Genomic DNA, 27,002 nt, shown 5'->3' on the forward strand with positions numbered 1-27,002 from the left:
CCTCTTAGCTCCATTAACCTAAGCAGGTTCCGTCTCTTTCCTCTCCCCTTCTGAATAATTGCTGTTACACATTGTTCTGTTTTTAATTTTGTGAGTTTCTGGCTAAGTTGAAGTGTTTATCATTACTTTGATGCTTTCTTTCCCTTTCTCTTTTAAGTTGTAATTGAGCCTTTGCCTCCCTGTTCTAGTAGAGAATTGCAGGTTTCTGATCATGTCTGTCTATATATCTCCTTGCTCAGAACTTTGTAGAGCTTTGCTTTTTTGTTGCTGGTGTGAGGACATCTTTAATTATTTCTTGTAGGGGAGGTCTAATGGTGATGAACTCCCTCAGCTTTTGTTTATCTGGGAAAGCTTTCATTTCTCCATCATATCTGAAGGAAAGTTTTACTGGATAGAGTATTCTTGGCTGAAAGTTTTTGTCTTTCAGTATTTTGAATGTATCATTCCATTCTCTACTAGCCTTCAGGCTTTCTGCTGAGAAATCTGCTGAAAGCCTGATAGAGTTTCCTTTGTAGGTTATTTTCTTCTGCCTTGCTGCTCCTAAGATTCTTTCTTTGTTTCAAACTTTTGCCATTTTTAGTATTATATGCCTTGGAGAGGGTCTTTCCTCATTGATAAAGTTGGGTGTTTGATTAACATCATTTATCTGTAAATCTGAAACCATCCCCATGTTTGGGAAGTTCTCAATAATTATTTCTTTGAACAGGCTCTCTGCACCTTTCTCCCTCTCTTCTTTCTCTGGGATACCTATAATCCTTATGTTGCTTTTCCTAATTGGGTCAGATATTTCTCAAAGACTTCCTTCATTTTTTTTAAATCTTAGTTCTGTCTCCTCCTCTACCTGTAGAATTTCTACATTTTTATCCTCGAGAAGACTAATTCTTTCCTCCGTAAGATCAATTCTGTTTCTTAATGATTCTAGATTATTATTTGTGTCATTAATTGTGTTCTTCATATCCAGAATTTCTGCTTGATTTTTTTTTATAGTTTCAATCTCTTTGGTAAAGAGATTCATTTTATTGCTGAGCTCCTTGAATTGTCTTTCCATGTTTTCTTGTAAGTTGTTGAGTTTCCTTGTGACAGCTATTTTGAATTCTGTTATTTAGGTTATATATTTCTGTCTTCAGGGTTGGTTTCTAGAGAATTGTCATTTTCCTTCTGGTCTGAATTGTCACTCCAGTTTCTCATGGTGTTTGATGAACTAATCTTTTGTTGGGGCATTCGTCATATTCTTAGGACACAGATTCCCCCTGTTACACCTAGGGGCGAGCAGGAGCAGTGTTTCTGGCCCCATCCCATCTCCTGGAAGCTGTGGAGGTGTTATGGGTGCTTGCCCCAGCCTGGGATGCGTTCAGGCACTTGTGTGGACTGTCCTTGTCAGGCAGGACTTCCTCACTAGGCTAGTACCTCCCTTTGGCACCTCACGGGCTTCTCTGAGCTCCCCCTCCCCGCCAGAACGTGATCACCAGTGGGCTCCAACCTGCCACGCCTATTCCCACAGCTGCCTGGATCCGTTCCCTCTTGGGAAGCACAGTTGCACTGTGAGCATTCACACACACCTGGAAGGTGTTTGCTTCAGCGCAGACATCTGCTGAGGCCCCTGTTGATGATCTGCAGTCGGCGGGGCCACTGAGCTTGGTGGCAGAGCTTCCTTGCTGGGACCTGAGCTGTGGCTGCTCCTTTATGGCATGGGGACAGGAGGGCTGCCTTTCTCTGCCAGGACAATGACCACTGAGCTTGGTGGCAGAGCTTCCTTGCTGGGACCTGAGCTGTGGCTGCTCCTTTATGGCATGGGGACAGGAGGGCTGCCTTTCTCTGCCAGGAGAATGACCATGAGCGCGGGCTAAGAGTTACTGCCGCCTCCTCTTATGGTCAGCTCACTGCGTGTTCCCACTTTCTGGGCACTTGCACCAGGTTAGAACACATTTGTGTGCATGCACAAGGCTACCAGTGGAGAGCAGGGTGTGCTCACCTATCTCCACCACTTTCTGGAGGGCCCATTCATCCACCCTCATATTTGCAGTGGCGTGTGTCTCTCAGGCATCCTGTTGTGCTGTGTGGGCTTCCTCCATTGGTCAGTGAGTGTCCATTTAGTTATAGTTCAAAAGTGGGAGAGACGGAGGGAACAGGTCCCTCCGCCATGTTGCTGACGTCACTCCAAGAAGCCTTAGACGTTTTTAGGATTAGCTCTCAGAACTGCCTCTTCTTCCCGTTCCTCTCCTCTGCTGCTCGTTCCTTTGAACCTGCCCGTTTTCTAGCATGATAACCTAGTGCCCCAATTAATGATGTAAGAAAATGATTAATGATGGATGTTTGGGGTGTTAGCAGTCTAGATTCTATGAGTTAATATTTTCTGTTTCTGTATTTGAATAAATTGGACAGAAGTAACCCAAAGAGATTATATAAGGATAGTTTATATGTGAAGAATCTTTTAAGCATATTTTAGAATTGAGACTTGAGTGATTTTTTTTCAAGATTTCTTTGTTTAGAAGAAAATACAGTGTAAAAAGTAAAAATAATGTTAAAAATGATTAGTTATGTCAGCATCTCTGATAAATGATGTTAAACTACTTGAAGATAACATGTCCTTTATATATTTTCTCATGAGATTTGTGTAATTATTCAATCATCTCTTGACAGTTATATATAGATTTTATGTTTGTGGACTATTATTGAGCAAATTGTTCCGTTTACTGAGATTTGCTTCCCTTTGTCACTGAACACCTTTGGGGGCTACCTGATGTTTCTGTTAGTTGACCCTAAATTAATTACATTTTTTTCTGACTTGTAATATTCATCCAACATATATTTACTGAACACCCACTCTGTGCTAAGCTGTGTACTCACAGACTCTGGAAAAGATTGATAATTCAAACTGGACATAGGCCCTCGCCCTGTAGAGCTTGTAGTGTGTGGGAGAGAGAATACTGGGTGATGAATCACAGCAGAGGTGGAGGCTAACCTGGAGGAGCACAGATTGCCGTGAGAGGCCTTGGTCTGTGCTCAGGGCTTTTCCTTCACGGCCACCCTCTTGTCGCGTGGGTATCATGCTGTGATTATTTTCTTATATTTGTTTCCCACTCATAACCCTGCCCTGTGTAAACTCCTTAAGGAAGATTTCTTTTCACTCTAGTGCCTAGTCCATACTAGGTATTCTAATTATAAATATTTATTGAATTAATGAACATGTTTGAATAAATAAATTGTAAATTCTTTGTATGAAATCGATTTTTAGTTTTAAAAGACTATGTTTTGATATCCTAAAATACTATATAATAAGTAAGTATTTTTAAATGTGGGTTTTTTTATTTCTTTAGGATTTACAGTGTCATCATCAAATGTACAACAAATTTCCAGTTTTGACTTCACATCTACAAATACCTTATCAGAAGACTCAGTAGTCATTGTTGGAAAAGGTATTTCTGAGTTATTGAGCTTTTTAATCGTATGTGTTCTTCACACATAACCAAGCATGTCAATAAAGAATAGAGTGTGATTCAGGTGTTGAATAGAACTTTGTTTTTAAAAAATTACTGCGGCTGGCCCGGTGGCGCAGCGGTTAAGTGTGCACATTCCACTTGGCGGCGGCCCGGGGTTCACCGGTTCAGATCCCAGGTGCGGACATGGCACTGCTTGGCAAAAGCTATGCTGTGGTAGGCATCCCACATATAAAGTAGAGGAAGATGGGCATGGATGTTAGCTCAGGGCCAGTCTTCCTCAGCAAAAAGAGGAGGATTGGCAGTAGTTAGCTCAGGGCTACTCTTCCTCAAAAATAAATAAATAAATAAATAAAAATTAAAAAAATTAAAAATTGCTAAATTGAAAGGATTAAAAGTAAATGCTTAACTTCACATTTCTATCTCTAATGAAACTACAGTAAATTTATGTCAGTAATTTTCAGAGAGATATATTATGTGATAGCTGCAGTTGAGGTACTTGTAAGACACTTTTAGATGCTAAGAGAGTTTTATGTTGTTTAAATTCAAATGGTAGTCCTTATTTATCAGCTTACTAATCAATATAATTTTATCACCTCCCATACAAAGTCTAGACAAATCAGAATTAACACCTGTCATCTATTTTAGGGGGGTTAGGGGACATTTGAACATATATTTGCAAATATCCTTTAAGACTAGATTGGGGTTTTTTCAGCTTTATTGAGATATAATTGACAAAATTGTAAAATATTTAAGTTGTGTACAACATTGCAATTTGATATGCATAGACATTGTGGAAAGATTCCCCCTATCAAGTTAGTTAACACATCCCAACTAGTTTCTTTTTTAATTGAAAAACTAGAATGTATTGATGGATATTGAAGGTGTGCATCTTATTTTTGGTGAATAGAATACAGTGCTTGGAAAGCTTTCCTACCTTCTTCGCTGGGTAGAGTCTCACTAATTTAAGGCCCTCCTCAGATTGACTCCAACCTACTCTTGCAAACTTATTTTCTGCTATTCCTCTATTTGTTCATGCCCAAGAAAACTATTTACTCACTCCACATACATGCTTTTTACTTGTTCAGCTCTGCTTATATTCATCCCCGTCTCGGGATGTCCTCCCCTCCTTCCTCACTTGTCTATCCAAATCCTTTGTGTCTTCCACTCCCAGCTCAAATCTTTGCTCCTTGAAACCATCTTAAATTAAATACTCAGCTCACACCAACCTTTCCTTCGTGCGAACTCGACATTTACTACATACACTTCTCGTTTGATGTTATCATGAAATGTCTTGTGATACCTCTTATATTATTGTACTCTTAGGGTTTTTATATTTTATGATTATATAACATGTTTTTTTTTTTAACTATATTATTTACTTCTTGAAGGCAAAAGCCTTGTCTTAAACTTTGTTATCTAGAGTGACATCACATAAATACTTAATGACAGTTTGATGTTGGTTGATTTCAGGCGTATTTGCAAGTCCAAATTCAGCACCAGCAACCTGCAGCCAATCAGTGATGTCTTCTGTGGAAAATGGGGATACATTTTCAATTAAACAAAGTATTGAACCACCATCAGGGATTTTTGGAAGAGCAGTCCAGCAAAGTATTCCATCACATGTTGATGCTGAGAATGAAAAAGATGTAAGGTTATTTGCTAATTATTAGGATAAATTGAAGCCTATGATACATCATTGTTTTGTGTATATCAGATTTGGGGTGGTGAAAGTCTTTTGATTAAAATTTTTGAAGTCTCAGTGTAATTGAAACTTCTGATCCTTAATCATTTAAATAATAGATTATTCTTCTTTCCCACCGAATCTGTTCTCATTCTGGTGTAAAGTATCTCGTGTAGTTTATACTGTACGTGTACTTTATATGTGTGTGTATGTGTGTGTGTGTATGTTCAACAGTTTTCTATGGTACACTCAGGATAACAGTGTCCTCAGGCCCAAATGTAGTTGGATGTTAGCACTGTGTAATTCTAGTCAATTTTAGAATTCCTGAGATAAGGACTAAGAAATGTATAGTTTATTTTATATGTGGACATTTATTGTCTATATAGAGTTGTCTGAGATGAAGATAGTTATTTTAAATGTCAAACTCCCTGAATACTTTCAGATGTTTCAATATTTTCATGCAGATTAAAGTTTCTATTTCAAAATCTACTTTTGACAAGATGAGACAAAAGAAAAAAGAGGAAAAAGAACTTTTTGATATTAAAGATTGTGAAATGAAGGAACAGAATTCCTGGGAACGAGTGAAACAAACAGGAGCTGAGAAGATGGCATCTGAAAGTAAGTGGAATTTGACTTTGGTTGTATTTTTTCAATTGGTAATATTCTAAAGCTATTGTACTGTGGTTTAGCTGAGGGTAATATATGGCTAATTATGGAGTATATTGAACTATAACACTGAAATTTGCAAGACCTGGTAGCTTATGTTATAATAAATATTAATGTTTTCTCATAAAACAGAAATTGATTGTTTTTCTGCCTTCTAGACTTAAATGTTTTTGGAATGAGGTGGGAATATCAAAAACTGAGAGTTCCCCTTTAGAAAACATTGCCTTTAGCCCTCCATTGAATGGAAGGGCCAGTTTAAAAAGGTCACCATCTTTAGTGCTCTCAGTCAGGTCAGTGGCTTGTGTGAATGTGAAGGGTAATGGCACAAGTGCTTGTTAAGCGGAAGAGACCGCATGTGGTTGAGTGCATTTGTGATCAAGCGAGCACTAAAGGTGGGAGTCAGTACAGACCTGGCTTCTTAAGTATCAGCTCTGCCTTTTAATAGCCTTGTGACTGGAAACAGGCCTCAATTTTCTGCCCCTATAAATATCTAAATTATCCCAAAGGTCCAGATTATCTCAAGGATTTCATCCACGCTCCCTGCAGATATTTTTGTTTCACTGAGGAGTGGTGTCCCATTTTATAGCTAAGGTAACGGAGGTCGTAAAGTTGGTTTATATTCGATCATGGTAAAAAAAAAAATCATTGCATTTATCATTTATTCAGCCTACTAGTGACTACTTACGAGGTTCTACACCTGGCCAAAAGTAGGCTTGATGTTTCCTGTGCTGTTTTAAAAATAGTGACTAGGTCTTAGGTATGGTAGCAACTAGGAAAAATCAGAGGTTGAAATGAAAACTTGTGTGAACTATGGTAAACATCTAAGGATTGTTGCTTATTATTTTTGTTTATTATTATTAATCGTTACTAAGGAATAAACTGTGAACTATAATAAATATTCTTAAATTCATGTTAGGTCTGAAGTCTAGGTGTCAATATAAAAACAAAAAGTATAGAAAAAATAAATATATAAATGTGATCTTGGTCAACATACTTAACCTCTCTCAAAGATAAATATAAAAGAGATTTGAAATAGATAAATGTCTGAGGTTCTTCTAGCTTGTATTTGTTTTATAATACAAGAAGTATAGAGAATTTTTTAAAATTCTCTATTATGAAAACTAATAATTATTGAGAGTATGACTGAAGAGAGATATTGGCCTGCAAAATTACTGGTTAAGCATGGCTCTAAGAACCGGTTAAATGTAGGCGTTTTTGAAGTTTAAGCCTGTTTGTTAGCATTCTCAAAAAATGTCACTATATTATTAATGTCATAAAATCTAAGGGGAGAAAAATCCACACAACTTCTTAACTAAGCCAATAAGAATACTGGCTGCTACTGTTAACGGTGGGACTAGAAGTACAGATAGTAGCAAATAGTACAAATAGTGATAAATCATGAATTCTTAGATATTCATTTTTGCTGGAGGCATCATTTAACTTTGTGATTTTCACCTATAACGTAGGCTTTACCGATTTCATTTTTGAGAAGTATGAAGAGAATGCTTTCTTGAAGTCACCCGTATATTATTTGAACAGAAGACTATGCTTAAAAGATAAATCCCAAAAGTGAGAGTAAGCTTTTAGAAACTATTTCAGCAATTTGGCATTGCCACGGCACTTTGAGTGTAGTTTATAAAAGCATCAGTCTACAACAGAGTAGAAGTTAAAGAAAAAAACTAGGTTTGAGCAACTCTGCTTTAGATTGATAGTCTATATACCTCCTTTTCTAGAATAATATTTTTGTTTTGTTTGACCTTTTTTAGGAGAAAACAGTAAAGATAATTGGTACAACCCCATCATTGAAAATCTGGTGTTTATCTGCATCGCTTCTTAATGAGCTATTCTCTCATGAGAGGGGGGATGGAGTAGATAGAGAGAAGGAATCCTTAAACCTAGCATCAGTTTCTTCATCTGCAGCATAGGAATGATAATAACTATCACATAGGGGAGTTAAATGGTTCAAATGAGATCATGTAAATGCAGCGCTTAGCACAGTGCCAAGCAGGATCTCAATACACAATGGTTAGTAGCACTGTTTTGTATTTGCTGTTCTTTCCATGCTGTGGCAGCAACCCACATATAAAATAGAGGAAGATTGGCACAGCTGTTAGTTCAGGGCCAGTCTTGCTCAAGCAAAAACATAGGAGGATTGGCAACAGATGTTAGCTCAGAGCAAATCTTCCTCAACAACAATAACAACAACAAAAAACTGGTACTAATTTATCACTACAGTAATCTAAAATATTGTGTTTATCTTTTTTGCATACCTCTTCCTAACCAAGAATGTGGTAAATTTCTTGAAAGCAGGAATCCTGTCTTGTTTCTCTTTATATAAAATCAAAGGTGATAGTGGACATAGAGCTAAGTCCTTTCTTTGCCACTCATTGGCATTAAGACCTTGAACAAATTTCATAGCCTCTATAGGACTCAATTATTTTCTCAGCTCAGAATAAAGATTTATCTGTAAAGCATTTATCACAAGATCTGGCACAAAGTATTTAGTAAATCTTAGCTAATATGATTAATACCTTGTTGCCTTCAGATTTTAAATACATCTGAGTATGGAATTAGTATTCAGCATTTTGGGAAATTTCTTATATTTGTGTCTCATGTACTTCATGTAGCATTTTCTTAGAAATAGCATGGTTTCTATAGTCATTTTTAGAGCCTAATATTATCTTTTTGAAAATATCTCTTAACGTAAAAAAAAAAAACTAATAGCGGCCGGCCCCATGGCCAAGTGGTTAAGTTAGTGCGCTCTGCTGCAGGCGGCCCAGTGTTTTGTTGGTTCAAATCCTGGGCGCGGACATGGCACTGCTCATCAAACCACGCTGAGGCAGCGTCCCACATGCCACAACTAGAAGGACCCACAAAGAAGAACATACGACTATGTACCAGGGGGCTTTGGGGAGAAAAAGGAAAAAAATAAAAATCTTAAAAGAAAAAAAAATACTAATCAATCTTTACTTATTTACAAAAGCCATTACTCCTTCTGTTTGATCTTGTTGATCTTTTCCTTTCTGACACCTCCACTGCACAGGTCTTGCCTTGTGCACCCTCACGGCATTACCCTGAGCATTCAATGACAACAATTTGTTTCCTCAACTTCTAGGGCAGTGCCTTTTATGTCTGGAAAATGGTTGGTAAATGTTTGATTGTGGAAGAAATGTTGTTCTTATTACTGTGCATGGTCTTAGGATTTGTAATAGACCATTAATTCTATACCAGTAGCGAAAATTGGTATTTTTAGAATTCTTTATATAGATGCCATGAAGCTTCATTTTCAGTTGTTGGTTATACAGTAAAACAGGTATATATCCACATGTTTTTACAAAATGGGATCATAATGCTTCTTAGTGACTTTTAGCTCTTAAAGCTAGACTTTGTTATATGACTCATGACTGAAAAACCCTTTATATATTTATATTCAATGTAATTTAATGGTTTTTATATAAAAAGTAAAGTTTTAAACAGCTCTGGTATCTGAGTATTACAATTTCATTGGAGACTAAACTAATAGTACTAGTTTCTAAAAGAAATCTTCATAGAACCTGTAGTCAGAATACCATTTGTATCCTTCTGTGTCAGAGTTCTCTGATTCTTTAATAGGTTTTTTTGTTTTAGGTGAATCATCTCCTGGAGCCATTCCACAGTATAAAGAAAGGATGCCTTCTGTCACTCATAGTCCAGAAATAATGGATTCGTCAGAACTACGGCCGTTTTCCAAACCAGAAATAGCACTGACAGAAGCCCTAAGGCTTTTAGCTGATGAGGATTGGTAAGTTCACCATTCTTAACTTAAAACTAAGCTGAGTTCCAAAAGTTTTCTGTAAATTTTTTATTAAAAACCTTGGAACATTGCCTATTAAAATAGTCCTAGAAATGATTATGTTAATTCTTAGGCAGTCTCAGTTTTTTTCAACTTATTAATGTAGCTGAACTCTGGTCCTAAAGTACTGTATTACCAGTTATGATATAACTTATGTATCATAAGGACATAGTTTAGCTTTATTACGGATTACACAAACCTTTTGGTATTGGAACACTGATCTCACCATTTCTCCATGTGTTTCTGTGTGAAGTATATCTGATAACAGTCCCGGCTATATTATCTGTTCCCAGCACAGCTGCAGCAGCCACCCAGACAGCCCAGCCAGTGACTCAAGGGAAGCAAAAAGACACTGCATCCCAGTTACTTCAGCTGGAGCATCCACTGTCCGCCGTTGTCCCATCTCCTCCCCTATGCCTTTGGTATCTCTCTCCATCCCCATTCTACCCCTCATCATTAGTTTTCTCTACTAGATCATATTCATCAACACAAAATTGTGCTATAATATCTGCTATTTTTTAAACACTTTGCCAAACTCCACATCTTCATATTTTTTTCCTCCCCCTTCTTTAGTGGAAGTCCTCAAAAAGGCTGACTCATTCTCTGTACTTTTCCACCTTGTGTTCTCTTCTCGACCTTCTTTATGTGGCTTTCAACCCTCCCACCATGACCACCAGTTCACTAAAACTGAAACACTGATCCTTTTGATAAATCTACAGTGGTCATTTGTTAATTCTCGTCTTACTTAGCCTTTCAGCAACATTTGACACAGTTGACACTCCCTTCTTCTGAATATCCTTTTTTTCATTTTGCCTTGGAAGAATTAGTGTCTTGGTTCTTTTCCTCCTTCAGTACTTTCTGATTCCTTCTTTTCTGTTTGACTTCAAAATTGAGGAGTGCTCCAGAATTCAGTCCACTGGCATTCTCTGTCTATGTGCATTTTATAGATCCAGGCTGGCAGTCTTTTTTGGTAAAGAGCCAGAGAGTAAATAGTTTAGGCTTTGCAGGCACTCTGTCGCAGCTACTCAACTTTGCTGTTGTAGTGTAAAAGCAGCCCTAGGTAGTATGAAAACAAATGAGCATGGCTGTTTTCCAACAAACTTTACTTGTAAAAAAAATCTGATCAGGCCAAATTTGATCTGTGAACTGTAGTTTTCCAACCCCTTCTTAAATGATTTCATTCAGTTCCATAGCTTTAAGTTCCATCCATACTCTGATTTCTCATAAATGTGTGTCTGGATTCATGGTGTCTTCTTGAGTTCTAGACATGTAATCCATCTGCCTACTTGACTTGTCCACTTGGATGCCATAGACACTTTAAATTTAACATGTCCAAAATAGAACTCTGGATCTTCTGCTTCCTGTCGAGATGGGTTAACAGGCATTAGATTTGCCTTCACACCCAAAACAACTAAAGAAATCATACAAAATAGATGAAACAGTGGTTTTCAAAATAATGTTCACCAGGCAATGAAAGATGGTGATCCTGAGAGACAATCCTGAGAGGAAGCAATCGAGGTGAGCCCTACAATTGCCCCGGCTTACCCCCTGCAGAGTCCCCAGGTCACAGCTCAAGGAGGGGAAACCACAGAGAGTCCAGCAGGGATGGAGATGGAGCTGGGAGTTTGGGGGTGCCAACGTAGCTAAAGTTTGCAGGGCAGGATGCCAGAGAGGGGACAGCTTCACAGAGAGCTCCAGAGACCTGCGGAGGATTCTGCTGAAACATTTAGCTGAGTATGAGTAAATTACATGAAGCCAGAGCAAGGACCACTCAGAGAAGTTAAGGGAACAATCCCTGGAGCGCATACGGGGCCAAGAGTACTTCCTGTTCCCAGCAGAGTGGAAAGCCCCGTAATTCACAGGGCTTTGGGTAGAATACCCAGAAGAGTTTTGCTTTGTAGTGTGGTGAACTATACCCTAGGCTAAAGACTGGTTTGGTTTTCCCTAACAAAGCATAAAAGCAAGGCCTGAGAGGTTCACACTTTCCGAATAACTTAACTACATCCCAGAACAAAGCTCAAAAATATTTATAGGAACACAAAAATATCTAAGGTAAAATTCACAACGCATAGTATCTAGTAAAAAATTATCAGGCCTGCAAAGGAGCAGGAAAATACAACCCATAGTGAGAAGAAAAAAAAGCAAATAATTGAAACCAGTCCAAAAGTGATACAGATGATAGAATTAGTAGACAAGGACATCATAACTATAGTTAGAATTCTATTCCGTGCATTAAAGAAGCTGGAGGAGAGACATGAACAGAGAATCAGTGAGCTGTAGGACAACATGAAAAATCCCTTTTGCCACATAATGTGACGTGATTGAGGGAAGTGATATCCCATCATATTCACCTTCAAGGGGTGGGGGTTGTACAGGGTATGTGCACAAGGGGGCAGGAGTCATGGGTGCCATCTTAGAATTCTGTCTACCACATCAGGAATAAAGAGGGTCATTTTATAGTGATAAAGCGGTTACTGCATCAAAAGGACAGTAATCCTAAACATTTATTTACCATATAACAGAGCTTCAAAATACATTAAGCAAAAACTGTTAGAACTGCAAGGAGAAATAAACTCACAGTTGTAGTTGGAACTTTAACAGGCCTTTCTCATTAACTGATTGAACTAGTAGAAAGAAAATCAGTGGGGATAGAGAAGACTTGAACACGCTATTGACCAACTTGACCTAACTGACATTTGTAGAACACTCCACCTAAAACAGCAGAATTGACATCCTTTGCAAGCCCACAAGGAACATTTACCAAGAAAGACTATATTCAGAAACGTAAAACAAGTAATTTAAAAGGATTCAGATTATACAAATTTTGTTCTCTGACCACAGTGGAATTAAATTAGAAATTAGGAACAGATACCTGGAAAAGGCTCTAAATATTTGGTAACTAAGTAACACACTTATAAATAACCCATGGATCTAAGAAGAAATCAAGAAGGAAATTGGGAAATATTTTTAATTTAATGAAATTAAGAATGAAAAATATCAAAATTGTGAGATGCAGCTAAATTAGAGGGAAATTTATAGCACTGTAACGCCTGTATTAGAAAAGAAGAAAAGTTTTGTATCAATGACCTCAGCTTTCACCTTAAACTAGAAACAGAAGAGCAAATAAAGCCCAAAATAAGCAAGGAAAGGAAATAATAAAGATCGGAGTAAAAATCAATGAAATAGAAAACAGAAGAACTGTAAAAGAAATCATTGAAAGCAAAAGTGAATTCTTGGAGATTAGTAAAATTGATAAACTCTGATCAGACTGATCAAGAACAAAAAGAGAAGAAAGAAATTACCACATCAGAAATAAGAAGAGGAACATCACCACTGATCACACAGCTATTAAATAATAAAGGAATAGGATAAACAGCTAATGCCCATAAATTGGTCAACTTAATGAAATGGACAAACTCCTTGAAAGACACAAACTACCAATATTCACTTAAAAAGAAATAGATAATCTGTATAACCAAAGTCTACTAAGGAAATTGAATTTGAGTTCAAAACTTTCCCACAAAGGAAACTCCAGGCTCGGATGGTTTCACTGGCGAATTACACCAAACATTTAAGGAAGAAATCGATTCTACACAAACTTCCAGAACATTGAAGAGGCTGGAGTACTAACCGTCTCATTCTTTGAGGCCAGTATTACCCTGATACTGAAACCATACACAGACCAGAAAAGAAAACTACAGTCTGATATCCAGTGTATCTCATGAACACACATGCAAAAATCCTTCAAACAGAATTTTCTTATGTCCCCTCCTCCTAATCCCAAATCTGCTTCTCCCTCGGTGTTCACCATCTTAGTTAGTAGCCCTGCCATGAACATTTAGTTGTTCGTACCAAGCCAGTGTTGACTGTTTTCATTTCTTCACGTTCCATCAGTCCCTCTACTTTCACACTGGTTTCCATGCTTGCGTCATTGCCCCCCTCCCACAACAGCCAGAGTGATGCTGTGAAAACATCAGTCAGACCATGGGATTTTCCCACGCAAAACCCTCCAGTGGTTCCCAAGAACACTAGAAAAAAATTGTTTTTACCTGCTTCTCATAGCTTATAAAGTCCTTCATTATCTGTCCCTTGCCTCTTTCTGTAGCCTCATCCCCTACCATGCTCAGCCTTACTTATCCACTCCAGACATCTGGCTGTTTCCTGAACATTCACGTTCCTTTCTACCTCAAGATCTTTGTACTTAATTCTCTGAACATTCTCCCAGTGACTTTCTCTCTCACTTCGCTCAGACATCTGTCAAATGTCACCTCAGAAAACCCTCTCGTGACCGTAACTAAAATAGTGTTCTTTCCCCACCATCTTCCTGTGCTGCTTTATTTTTAATATCCCGTATCCCAACCTGACCTCATACACATATTTTCTTCTCATTGTAGGATCTATGAGAACAGAGACTGTATCTTTTTCAGAGGAACATTTCACATGAACTTGAAAAGAATGTGCGTTCTGCTGTTGTTGGTTATAGTGTTCTTTACGTGTTAAGTAGGTCAGGTTGGTTGACAGTGGCTGATAGTGTTGTTTAAGTTGTCTGTATCCTTACTGAATTCCTGTCTGTCCTATCAATTACTGGGAAAGGGCTTTTGAATCTCCAACTGTAATTGAAGATTTGTGCGTTCCTCCTTAAATTGTTAAGTTGTTTTTTCTGTGGTTTGTTTCCTTTTAGTACTTAGACTTTGTTCAATTAGTTTCCGGCTTGCACATTTCTTTTTTTTTTTTTTTTAAAGATTGGCACCTAGGCTAACAACTGTTGCCAATCTTCCTTTTTTTTTTTTAAGGATTGGCACCTCGGCTAACAACTGTTGCCAATCTTTTTTTTTTTTTTCCTTCTTTATTTCCCAACCCCCCTGCCCCCTGCCAGTACATAGTTGTATATCTTAGTTGCAGGTCCTTCTAGTTGTGGGATGTGGGATGCTGCCTCAACGTGGCCTGACGAGCTGTGCCATGTCCACGCCCAGGATCCGAACCCTGGGCTGCCGCAGCGGAGCGCGTGAACTTAACCACTTGGCCACGGAGCTGCCCCCTCAGCTTGCACATTTCTGAGCTGAGTCTTCCGTAATTATTTTCTTTTTCTCCTGTATGTAATCTGCCTTTTTTCCTATGGCTACTTTTAAGAATATTTCCTTTAACACTCTTTTTAGCAACTTGATCATGATGTTCCGTGTTGTTGTTTTTGTGGTTATTCTCTATAGGATTTACTCTTGGATCTGAGAGTTTATAGTTTTGATCAGATATGGGAAAATGTCAGCCACTATTTCTTGATTTCTTTTTCTGCCTCCCTCTCTCTTGACTCCACTTTCTATTATTTTATGTGTATAGAACTGGATTATTTCTGCATCTAGATTATAGTTGTGGACTCTTTTATGCTTATCCAAAAAGTGAAAATTTTGAACCACACAGCTGTTAAATAGGTTTACTCTTGCCACCTTGGAATCTTAGCTCTTTTTTTCCCATTTTTCCATAACTCAATTCACAGGATTTAAGTGCTTAAAAAAATGACCAGCATCAATAGCACCAACTAAGAAAACTCATCTTGGCTCACATTGTTCAAAACCACGAGATGAAAACCCTCAAGTGTGAAATGTTATATCTAAAGCCTACTTGAATGTCATCCTCTTGTTAGTATCCGCCCACCCTTCATCTGCCTCCTTAGGTCAGATAGTGGAAGAGAAAGGTGGTTTTCTGCTCTTGGATTATATACTCACCAACAAGGCAAAGGCAGTTGCTTTTCTCCTTCATTTTTGTTTTACTGGTTCCCTTACCTTTTGCTTCTGTTCCTTTCCCTTCTCTCTAGAAGGAATATGTCATTCTGACTCAGGGAGAAGTGTTCCTGTTTATTTACAAAGTATGAACTTAGTGTGACGGCCAATAGTGGTTCGGCTCTTAGAAGGTCTTTTGAATCATGAAAGAGAACTATTTGAGCAAAAAAAGCCTTACGTATTTTTTATTTGAGATTATTCCTAAATGATAAGGAAAAGTACGCGAGGTCTCCTCGCTGGCAGTATTCCACACACACAAGAGAAGAGGTCTGACCCCTTGTTCCAGTTGAGCCCGTTTAATAAGTGATTTTGTCCTTTGTTTCTTTTTCCCATAGGGAGAAGAAAATTGAGGGACTGAATTTTATTAGATGCTTAGCTGCTTTTCATTCTGAAATATTGAACACAAAGTTGCATGAAACAAATTTTGCAGTAGTTCAAGAGGTAAACTTATTTTTCAGCTGAGTTAAGAATTGTTTGAATAACAAAGAAAAAATATGCCACATTACTTAACCTTTAAAATAACTCTATTCTAAATGATATGAGTAGGCTTGTGTGTAAAGTAGCTCATGCATTACTTTGTAACATTTAAAAAAAATTATTAAATGTTGATTTTTAGGATATAAGATAATACGGATTAAAGCATGTTACTTTAGTAGTAAATTTGGTGTCAAGTCATTATTACTGATTTTCTTTCAGAATATCAGCAAAATGTACATTTTGGAAATTTTTTTTAGGTGAAAAATTTGCGCTCTGGAGTTTCACGTGCTGCTGTGGTCTGTTTAAGTGATCTTTTCACTTACCTGAAGAAGAACATGGACCAAGAACTAGATAGTACAGTAAAAGTTTTGTTGCACAAAGCTGGGGAATCAAATACATTTATAAGAGAAGACGTTGACAAAGCCTTGAGAGCTATGGTCAGTAATGTAACTCCTGCCCGGGCCGTGGTTTCTCTTATCAACGGAGGACAAAGGTAATGTTCAGATTGATCTTGACAAGTCCTTAAACTAAAAATGCAGTTGTTTGCAATCTGGGGTGTAGAAAAATACAAGCAAATTTCAGTCAAAAAAACAAATAATTCCTATGTGATAAACATCATATTAGGTGCTGAACATACACAGAATAATAGTATTGTTATTCTAATAATGTTACTTAGATCCATAGATCTGGAACTAAATAAGTGTCAGTGATTATTAGTTTTGTTTTGTTTTTTTAACTTCGTGGGGAGAGATAGCTAATGCAAATAATTTGTCATTTTAGCCTCCAAGGATTATTGTTGAGGGTTAGGAGTAGTTTAATCATTTAACTTTAAAGGTGTATCTTTGGAAAATAGTTCATACACCAACTTTGTTTTAATTGACCATGTTTCCTTGTAGCCACTTACACATTGCAGTAAGAAGATGTACAGCCCAGCACTTATCAGATGTGGTGGAATTTATGGAACCAGAGCGTATTTCATCTGGAACAAAGGATATGGCTGACCGTATATTACCAGCTGCTGCTAAATTCGCTCAGGACAGTTCACAAGAAACCAGGTGAATAGCTGCTCATGATATTGGCTGAATCTGTTAGTATAAGGGCTTAAAAGTAGGCAACAAAGGTTAAAGAAGAATGAACATTTCTCTAAATAGACAAGTGGGTTCCTCAGGGATTGGAGCTGGGGGATGGTCTTATGTAACCAACTTTTAAATGATCTTGAGGGAGTGCACAGTGAATTCTCCAGATTTACAGATGATACCACATACTTCTGGGTAGTGAGATGCCGTGTCACAGGGATGAACTGCATGAAAACGGCACAAGACTGAGTGGGCAGACAAGTGGCAGAAGAGCTTCACTGTGGGCAAACGTAAGGTAACGCGTTGAGGGGAAAATGAGGTATTTTCCAAGCAGTCAGGGACAATCAAGGAAACAGGTGCACCTGAGAAATACAGGAAGCAAAATGGATAACATGCTATCTCTTGAAACATGAGATATCTGCACTTAGAAAATTCCATGAATTTCTGATTGCTATACTTGAAGAACAATTTTAGGAAGGTTAAGAACAGTCAGAGAAAGATGACAAAATCTTTAGGATGTGGATAGTACAATACCTGCTTTGGTGACAGAAATTTTGGGTATAGTCAGAAGCCTAGGTTCAATTCCTAGACCCATTCACTGTTTACCCTAAAGCAAGTTACTTAACCTGTGTTAGCCTCAGTTGCCTTGTCTGTAAAATTAGGAAGGTTGGACTAGGTGGTTGATAATGTCCCATACAAAGTCCAAAAATTTACAGCAGTTATATATGAAGAAAGATTAAAAGGGGGGAGAGAGGATCCTGAGTTCATAGAGACAAAAGTAAAGAAGGATATCAAATTTTTAACCTTTTAAGACAAAGTGTCCATTACTTTAGGTAACTGGAGTTAATCTTGTGGAAGTCATTATACCAAAAGCTAATATAGAAAGTCAATGTATTTGTTTTCTATCGCTGTGTAACAAATTACCATGAACATAGTGGCTTAAGGCAACCCAGGTTTCCTTTAGCTTACCACTCTTTAGGTTAGAAGTCTGGCATGGCTCAACTGGGGTCTCTGCTTAGGTTCTCCCAAGGCTGAAATCAAAGCGATGGAGTGCCAGGCTCTTGTCTACAGGCGCTGTAGAAGAATCTGCTTCCAGATTCACTCAGGTGGTTGTCCCAGTTCACTTCCTTGTGGTTATAGGACTGAGGTCCCCATTTCCTTGCTGACTGTCAACCAGGGTCCTCGCTCAGCTCCTTGAGGCCACCCAGATTCCCTCTCATGCAGCCCCCTCCATCTTCAAGCCAGCAAGAGCGTGTTGAAGCCCCCTTGTGCATAGAATCCCTCTGACTTCCTCTTCTGCTACCAACCACAGGAGGCTCTCTGGTTGTAAGGGCTCGTGTGATTGAATTAGGTCCACCCAATAATCTCCCTGTCTAAAAGTCACCTGTACCGTCTAACATAACATAATATAACCCTGGAAGTTGTAGCTCATCATATTCACAAATTGAAGGTTAGAGCAGGACTTCTTTGGGGAACCATTTTAGAAGTTCTGGTGACCACAGTAGCGTTCAAAACGAGTTAGGAGAGTTGGATCGTAGTAGACTAGTTAGGTGCAAAAAAACATTCGTAGTGGTAAATTTGTGTATGTATGTCTTATCCTTTCTTGATGGCTTAGTAATTGTAATCTATTTTGTCATTTCTTAGATTCTTATTTGCAGTTTTAAAATCATAAAATGATTACAACTTTTCAGTTTTAATATTTCTCACATTTTGTTCCTTTTGCTTGTTTACTTGTTTGTTTTAGCCGTCCCCGTATCCTTAGGGCCGATGGTAGACCTACAGTCCTTACCATTCTGGTCTGAAAGTTAGAAGCATCTTTGAAATTATAACTCAAGTAATTTTTATTCTCTGGTATTACCTCCCTTTCTGTAATTTTATTGCATTTAAAGGAGTGTGGTTGATACAGATGATCCTGAGATCATGTTAGACCCTTCCCTGCCAAAGGCCTTGCCTTCTCTGGCTCTTCTAGTCCCATATATTCCAAGTTGCAGGCAAAAGTATACTGTAATTTATTTTAAGGCCAAGCCTCCTTGCAGAATAATAATATGGCATTATTATGAGGCACTATAAGACCCCTCTATCCAAAAATATCTCCAATATGCACTTCCATGATATCTGAAGTTTTACCATTAGAATGATATCTTGGCTTAAGCTATTATCCTAAAAGAATTACTTTAAAATTGATATAACATAAAAAACCTAATTTGGAGAGCATTACACATTCATTAATGTATCAACCAAGATTTCTCAACTAACTTTGGGTGTGTTTTAGGTAGCAGAGAATAGGTTTTTGAAGAATTGGAAGCCAGGTAAGTTTTGGCAGGGAAAGAAGAGAGAGAGGGTCAGAAATATGGAACCTTGGGGCCGGCCTGGTGGCACAGCGGTTAAGTGCGCACATTCCCCTTTGGTGGCCCGGAGTTCGCTGGTTCAGATCCCTGGTGCAGACATGGCACGGCTTGGCAAGCCATGCTGTGGTAGGCGTCCCACATATAAAGTGGAGGAAGATGGGCACGGATGTTAGCTCAGGGCCAATCTTCCTCAGCAAAAAGAGGAGGATTGGCAGCAGATGTTAGCTCAGGGCTAATCTTCCTGAAAAAAAAAAAGAAAAACACAGAACCCGGGAAAGGTTGACTCAAGCCAGAGCATCTGGCCAGCGGGTGAGCTGCAGAGGGTCCCTGGGCAAGAGCGCAGAACGAAGACAGACTCACAGTTCTGCCAAGTGCCAGCCTCAGTACAGACCCGAGGGTGCCTGGAAAATAGAATCAAAGCTTCAGCTCTCCATCTGACACAAAGCTGAAAGATTTGAAGCTACAGTGTTTTGTGAAGGTAGACGGCAGGAGAGTGCTCTGCGCCAGCCAGTTAGTGTCACTGCGTTTCAGTGACTTACTTGGGATAGGGATGGTAATCTTGATGCTGACAGGTTTCTTCCTGCTGAAAACTGCATCTGAGGACAGAAACTGAGCTTGTGAAGATAGGTAAAATACTTACATATTTCTCAAATATCCATAGGTATTATGGTCGAAAGATGCTTTTCCTCATGATGTATCATCCTAACTTTGATAAAATGCTTGAAAAGTATGTCCCATCTAAAGATTTGCCATATATTAAGGAATCTGTTAAAAGCTTACGGCAAAAGGTATGTGGAAAAAGTTTGTTTTATAAACAACTTTAAAAGCAAAGTTCATTTGCCCAGGAAAGTAAAGGATAGAAATAATTACTTCTTCAATTATTTCTCTGTTAAGCACTCAGAATTTATCTACAGTAGCATTTTGACAACTACAGGACTAAGTAGACATTCATGGTGTGAGTAAGTGTTTCCTGAGCAGAAGCTTGGTATTTGGTGGAATGTCATGTGACTCGTTAGAGTTACGAGGCTGGGGTTTGAGTCATGTCTCTGAGAATTGGCAACTCTATAATTTTATCACATCATTTCATTTCTTTAACTGGATTTTTTATTTTTATAGGATGAGAATAGTGATGTTTATCATGGTTGGTCCCTGCTTTATTTGCCTTCTATGTTCCATGATCAGAGCTCCTACCACACTGCAGAGCATTGACAGGGAGCTCCTCGAGATGTGGCCCCATGTCTTATTTATCCTCGAAAATAAGGGAATTCAGAAATGTCTGTGAAATGAGTAACTGAGGGAATATCAAGTGAAATAAAATATGAAAAAAGTCATAAAAAAGTAATCCATTTACATATTATTTTTTACAAATATGTTTAATAATGTGGAATTTTTCTATGGTAATTTATGTTATTCCTCTCTAATAACCTTGGACAGAGGATTCATTTTGAAGGGATAATATGTCGGATTATGGTAGTACACATTTTAGAGCATTTTTTTCTGCCTATTGATCTTAAAGATTTCAGCTTAATTCATATAGTACTTATTAAAACAACTATGCCAACAAATTATCTTATTAAAATGAGGCAGATCATATTTGTGAGGCATTTCAAGTACAAGTATCAGGGAAAAAAAGGAGTTTTAAATAGTTCTTATCATGATATTTATTCTCACACTGGTGTTGCATAGGAATTCGTTGTTTATGTAATGCGTCCATATTTTCTATATAGGTTTTAAGCTTTAAGAAGAGAAGTTCTAAATTATAACATATTAGTCTTTAAAGTTTTTAAGTTTTACCAAGCAAATATCATTTCTCATTAGTTGGTCACATATATTGTTAATTTACTACTAATTACAGGGTATTTTATGTATCTGATACCCTTTAAAACATAAGCATAGCACATTATTAAAATGCTTTTAATCATGAAAGAGATCGATAATAGCTGCTGTGAAAATTACTGTGTAGGAGTTATTTTACTCCACTGGTTGTAGGACTTTCATTACCCTGCCTTTTTTATATTTACTTACAGGGTTTGGGAGAGATGCCACTAGACACTCCCTCAGCGAAGGGAAGACGGTCTCATACTGGCAGTGTTGGAAATACAAGGTCATCACCGGTTTCTAGAGATGCTTTCAATTCAGCTGAAAGGTGGGATCATCTGACAGTCCACATCATTAGAGAAGCCGCTCCCCAGTAACATAGTCTCATTTGGATATTTTCATGAACGATTTGTGTTTGTTTAAATTTAATGGAGTTTAAAAGTTGATAAGAACTTAGAAAAGTATGAGGTAATTAGATTTAATAAAGCAATTATATATTACAGCAACATGCTTTTATATGCACTAAACATTAGTAAAATTTTAGTGTTACTGAACTTGTCAATATTAGGCCCGTGTTGGAGAACTCTAATTTTTTTTTTGTTTTTGATTTAAAACCTGTACCTTTTTCCCTTCGCTGTAAAAGTAATATGTGATTATGGTTAAAGTAAAAAATGACTACAAACATTAAAAGAAGAATTTAAACAATCACCTGTAATACCACAAACCAGAAGAAAACTATGCTTAAAATTTTTATAAATATAATTGTATATGCAATTGTATAACCTGTTTAAACTATTTAACAGCATTTAACAAGAACAATTAATGAATTGATTATGTAATTTTAAAAAATCTTTCAAAAGTAGTATTATCTCTCTAGTATATTTTTAAATGTATTTTAAACATTGTTTTTAAAACTATATGAGTAGATACATAAGTATCTTTTATATTTTCTGCATTTGTATATGTTTAAAAATATTTTGTAAACTAAAACAATACATTTTATTTATTATTTATTTGTTTTTGGTCAGGAAGATTCGTCCTGAACTAACATTTGTGCCCATCTTCCTCTGTTTTGTATGTGAGATGCCACCACAGCATGGCTTGATGAGTGATGTGTAGGTCTGCACCTGGGATCCGAACCCACAAATCCTGGGCACCCAAAGTAGAGAATGCGGATGTAACTGCTACACCATGAAACAGTAAATTTTTTAAAAAATAAAAATCCATATGAAAATATCTGCTTTGGGACCTTGCTGTTTAGAGTACAGTCCACAGAACAGGCACATTGGCATCACCTGGGAGCTTATTAGCAGGGCAAATCCTGTCCTCCCTCCACGACTGTTGAATGAGAATCTGCCGTTTTTCCACATAAAGATATTGTCACAGGGGCCGGCCCTGTGGTCGAGTGGTTAAGTTTGCACACTCCGCTACGGTCGCCCAGGGTTTCACTGGTTTGGATCCTCAGTGCTGACCTAGCACCATTCATTGAGCCATGCTGAGGCAGTGTCCCACATAGCAGAGTCAGAAGGACCTACAGCTAGAATATGCAACTATGTACTGGGTGGCTTTGGGGAGAAGAAGAAGAAGAAAAAGAAAAAAGTTTGGCAGCAGATGTTAGCTCAGCTGCCAATCTTTAAAAAAAGGAAAGATAATATCACATAAGGCCCTGGATCAGATATTTTGGTCAAAAACCACTTTTACACCCAACCCAAAGAAATGCTTTTTTAACATTTAGAGTATACTGTGTGCCAGGCCTTTTCTAACCAGTTACTTATTTTGTAGATATCTCTCAGTTTGGGTTTCTCTGGTGTTTTCTCACAGTTAGATTGAGGTTCTGCACTTTTGATGAGAAGACCACACAAGTGAGACTGTGCCCTTCTCGGGCGTCATTTCATGAGGTGCATGGTGTTATTGTGTCTTATTACTGGTGATAGTAACCTTGATCACCTAGGTTAAGGTGGTTTCTCTGCTGCAAAATTATTATTTTTCCATTTGTAAGTAATCGATATCTTGGATACTTTGAGACTGTACAAGTATCCTGTTTGTCATCATATATCTGCCCACTAATTTTAGCAACTATTAATAGATCTTGCCTATAGCAGTTGTGTTTTTTTGTCTAATGATGATCTTTTATTTCCCTTATTCCTTCTACTTTTGTTAGTTGAATTTTTCTGTAAAGAAAACTACCACTTTTCCTCCATGTATTTATTTATTCAAATATTTGTATTACTGTGGACTAATGGATTTTTATTTTATTCTGTGGGTTATAGTCCAATACTATCGTTATTCACTTCTCCGTATTGTTCCAGCTCTAGGAGCTCCCTCAGGTTGGCTGCTGTGCTTACAAACATTTCCTTACTTTCTCACACCACAAGATTCTCCAGGATCGTCATGTATTTTATTTCCTCTTTTCTAATCTGTATGTTTTTATTTTCTTTTCCTTGCCTTATTGCACTGAGTAGAACATTGAATACAGGGTTGAATAAAAGTGGTAAGAACACAGGGGCTGGCCCAGTGACACATTGGTTAAGTTCTCGAATTCCACTTCAGTGGCCTGGGGTTCGCATGTTCAGATCCTGGGCACAGACCTACACACTGCTCATCAAGCTGTGCTGTGGTGGCATCCCACATAGAAAATAGAGGAAGATTGGCACAGTTGTTAGCTCAGGGCCAATCTTCCTCAAGCAAAAATAAGGAGGATTGGCGACAGGTGTTAGCTCAGGGCTAGTCTTCCTCACCAAAAAGAAAAAAGAAAAAAATTGTTGGGTGTATAAAAGTGGTAAGAACAGACATCTTTTTTTTTTCTTTTTTTAACTTTTTTTAAAAATTATTTTTATTTTTCCTTTTTCTCCCCAAAGTCCCCTGGTACATAGTTGTATATTTTTGTTTGTTTTTTGAAGAAGAAGAAGAAAGTTAACCCTGAGCTAACATCGACTGCCAATCCTCTTCTTTTTGCTGAGGAAGACTGGCCCTGAGCTAACATCCATGCCCATCTTTCTCCACTTTATATGTGGGACACCCAGCACAGCATGGCTTGCCAAGCAGTGCCATGTCCACATCTGGGATCTGAACCAGCAAGCCCCGGGCCCCAAAGCGGAATGTGTGTACTTAACCGCTGTGCCACCAGGCCAACCCCAAGAACAGACATCTTTACCTTATTCCTAATCTTAGGGGCAACACATTCAGTATTTCATGAGTAAGTATGGTGTTAGCTAGAGATTCATAGAGGCCCTTTATCAGATTGGTGAAGTTCCCTTCTCATCCTAGTTTGACTTTTTATCGTGAATGGGTGTTGAGTTTTGTTAAATGCTTTTTCAGTGTCTACTAAGATAATCCCATTTTTCCTTTATTGTATTAATATGTTGAATTACAGTCATTGACTTTCGAATGATAAAAAAGGTAACCTGTGTTCCTTGGATTAGTCCCACTTGATCTTGATGTGCTGTATTTCTCATATATCACTGGGGTTGATTTGCTAAAATGAGTTGGGTATTTTTGTGTCTATATTCATGAGGTCTGCAGTTTTCTTGTCTTAGAACGTCTTTGGTTTGGGTATTGGAATAATGCTGGGTAACACCCTTAGGGTTTCTTCTTTCATACAGGGGCTATTAAGAAGTGTGTGTAGAGGCGGGCCCTGTGGCTGAGTGGTTAAGTTCATGTGCTCCACTTTGGCAGCCCAGGGTTTCACTGGTTTGGATCCTGGGTGCGGACATGGCACCACTCATCAAGCCATGCTGAGGCAGCCTCCCACATGCCACAACTAGAAGGACCCACAACTAAAATATACAACTATGTACTGGGGGCATTTGGGGAGAAAAAAAAAGATTGGCAAAAGTTGTCAGCTCAGGTGCCAGTCTTTAAAAAAGAAAAAAAAAGAAGTGTGTTTAATTTTCAAATACTTGGAGATTTTCCAAATATCTTTTTGTTAATGACAGATTTCAAATTTAGTTCTGTTGTGTCATTGATTTTGCTCCATATGATTTCAGTTCTTTTAAATTTATTGTTTTATGGTCCAGCATGTATTCTGTTAGTGAATATTTTTTATAACTACTTGAAAGAATGTGTATACTACTCTTGTTGAGTGTAGTGTTCTATAAAATGTCAGTTGAGGTGGCATTCTTTTTTTTTTTTTCTGCTTTTTCTCCCAAAATCCCCCCAGTAACCTAGATGTATATATATATTTTTGTTAGTTGTGGGTCCTTCTAGTTGTGGGTATGGGACGCCACCTCAACATGGCCTAATGAGTGGTGCCATGTCTGTGCCCAAGATCTGAACCGGCAAAACCCTGGGCCGCCAAAGCGGAGCACGCAAACTTAACCACTTGGCCGTGGAGCCAACCCCAAGTTGACATTCTTCAGTTCACTTCTTCTTACTGATTTTCTGTCTACTTGTTCTATCACTTGCTGAGATAGGAATATTAATATCTCTAACTATATTTGTGGATTGCTGAGTTAGGAATATTAATATCTCTATATTTGTGGATGTGTACTTTCAGTTCTGTCACCTTTTCTTCATGTATTTTGATGCAGTGTGATTAAGTTCAGATATATTTATGATAATTGTGACTTTTTGATGACTAGACCTTTTTATCATTATGAAGTATCACTCTCTGTGTTTGGTAATATTCCTTTTCCTGAAGTCTACTTTGTCTAACATTAATCATTTTATTATAATAGTGTTTGCATGGTATGCCTTTTTTTTCTATAACAGTATTATAGAAGTATAATTCATATACCATATAATTCACTTATTTAAGGCAGAAATTCAGTGGTTTTTAGTATATTCTCTGAGTTGCACAACCATCATCACAGTCAATTTTAGAACATTTTCATCAACTCAAAAAGAAATCCCATACTCATTTGCAGTCACTACTCATTTCCCCACAGCCCTCCCATTCCCAGCCCTGGGCAGTTTGCTTTCTGTTTCTATGGATTGCATATTCTGGAATCGTATGATATGTGATCTTTTGTGACTGACTTCTTAGACTTGGCTTTATGTTTTTTAAGATTCATCCAAGTTGTAGCATGTATCAATACCTCATTCCTTTTTATAGCTAAATTATATTCAGTGGTATGGATATAGTACATTTTGCTTATCCATTCATCAGTTGATGGATATTTGGGTTTTGTTGTGGACATACATTTTCAGTTCTCTTGGGTGTATGGGACTGGAATTGCTGGGTCATAGGATAACTCTATGTTTAAGCTTTTGAAGAACTACCAGACTGTTTTCCAGAGTGGCACCATTTTACAATCCCACCAGCAGTATAAGATGGTTCCCGTTTTTCCACATCCTCATCAACACTTGTTATCACTGAAGTGGGTGTAGACTGCTATCTCATTTGACAAAGAGTCTGTCTTTGACCAAACCTCAGACAAGCTCGTCTGCGTCCTCTTTTGCCCTAGGCCTCCTTCTTGGGCCAGCCTACGCCAGTCTTAGCAAGGAATCTGCTGAGTCATGCCCTCACTCTCCTGTGATATCTCATCACCCTTATATCTGATCAGGCGCCTCACCCTCCACCTTTGATGGATAAGTACCTGGCCTGCCTTTGGCAAGAATCCTGTTAGACCAGTTTAACAAGAAACCCCTCACCCTTGATGCCTCCTCTTAGGAATTTTCCATCCACTGACCCCCTCACCTGCTGTCTGTGCTGTATTCAGAGTTGAACACACTGTCTCCCCTGTTGCGCTGGGCATGACCCCCATTGCAATAGTCTCGAATAAAGTCGTCTTTATCACTTTACAAATGTCAGAATAATTTCTCTCTACCACATTATGGTTTTGACTTGCATTTCCAGTATGTCTTTTTAAAGTGTGTTTTTTGTAAACAGTAAATGATTGTTTTGCTTTTCTATGCAATCTAACAATCTCTGCCTTTTAATTGGGGTATT

At 38.0% G+C, this 27,002-nt stretch overlaps 1 protein-coding gene and 1 long non-coding RNA gene across 5 annotated transcripts in view; one reads left to right on the top strand and one right to left on the bottom strand.

Moving 5' to 3' along the window:
• TOGARAM1 (TOG array regulator of axonemal microtubules 1) overlaps window positions 1-27,002 on the top strand; it is an 84,339-nt gene that overhangs the window by 44,908 nt on the left and 12,429 nt on the right. For 2 of the 4 annotated variants that reach the window (XM_008534943.2, XM_008534942.2), the window contains 9 exons: window positions 3,318-3,416; window positions 4,911-5,086; window positions 5,586-5,739; window positions 9,415-9,568; window positions 15,729-15,834; window positions 16,128-16,363; window positions 16,767-16,925; window positions 19,956-20,082; window positions 21,322-21,440. In XM_008534943.2, coding sequence (XP_008533165.2) covers window positions 3,318-3,416; window positions 4,911-5,086; window positions 5,586-5,739; window positions 9,415-9,568; window positions 15,729-15,834; window positions 16,128-16,363; window positions 16,767-16,925; window positions 19,956-20,082; window positions 21,322-21,440 — 1,330 coding nt within the window. Of the gene's footprint in view, window positions 1-3,317; window positions 3,417-4,910; window positions 5,087-5,585; window positions 5,740-9,399; window positions 9,569-15,728; window positions 15,835-16,127; window positions 16,364-16,766; window positions 16,926-19,955; window positions 20,083-21,321; window positions 21,441-27,002 lie in introns of all 4 variants that reach the window. The other 2 variants (XM_008534941.2, XM_070629829.1) reach the window with 1 other exon arrangement.
• Window positions 4,138-13,955, bottom strand: LOC139084851 (uncharacterized). Its single transcript, XR_011542664.1, has 3 exons — window positions 13,669-13,955; window positions 10,365-10,980; window positions 4,138-5,069 (listed from the first exon to the last, which is right to left on the bottom strand). It is a non-coding gene; the product is annotated as an uncharacterized lncRNA (long non-coding RNA).

This window comes from Equus przewalskii, chromosome 1, assembly GCF_037783145.1.
Source record: "Equus przewalskii isolate Varuska chromosome 1, EquPr2, whole genome shotgun sequence".
In the NCBI taxonomy this organism is placed as follows: domain Eukaryota; kingdom Metazoa; phylum Chordata; class Mammalia; order Perissodactyla; family Equidae; genus Equus; species Equus przewalskii.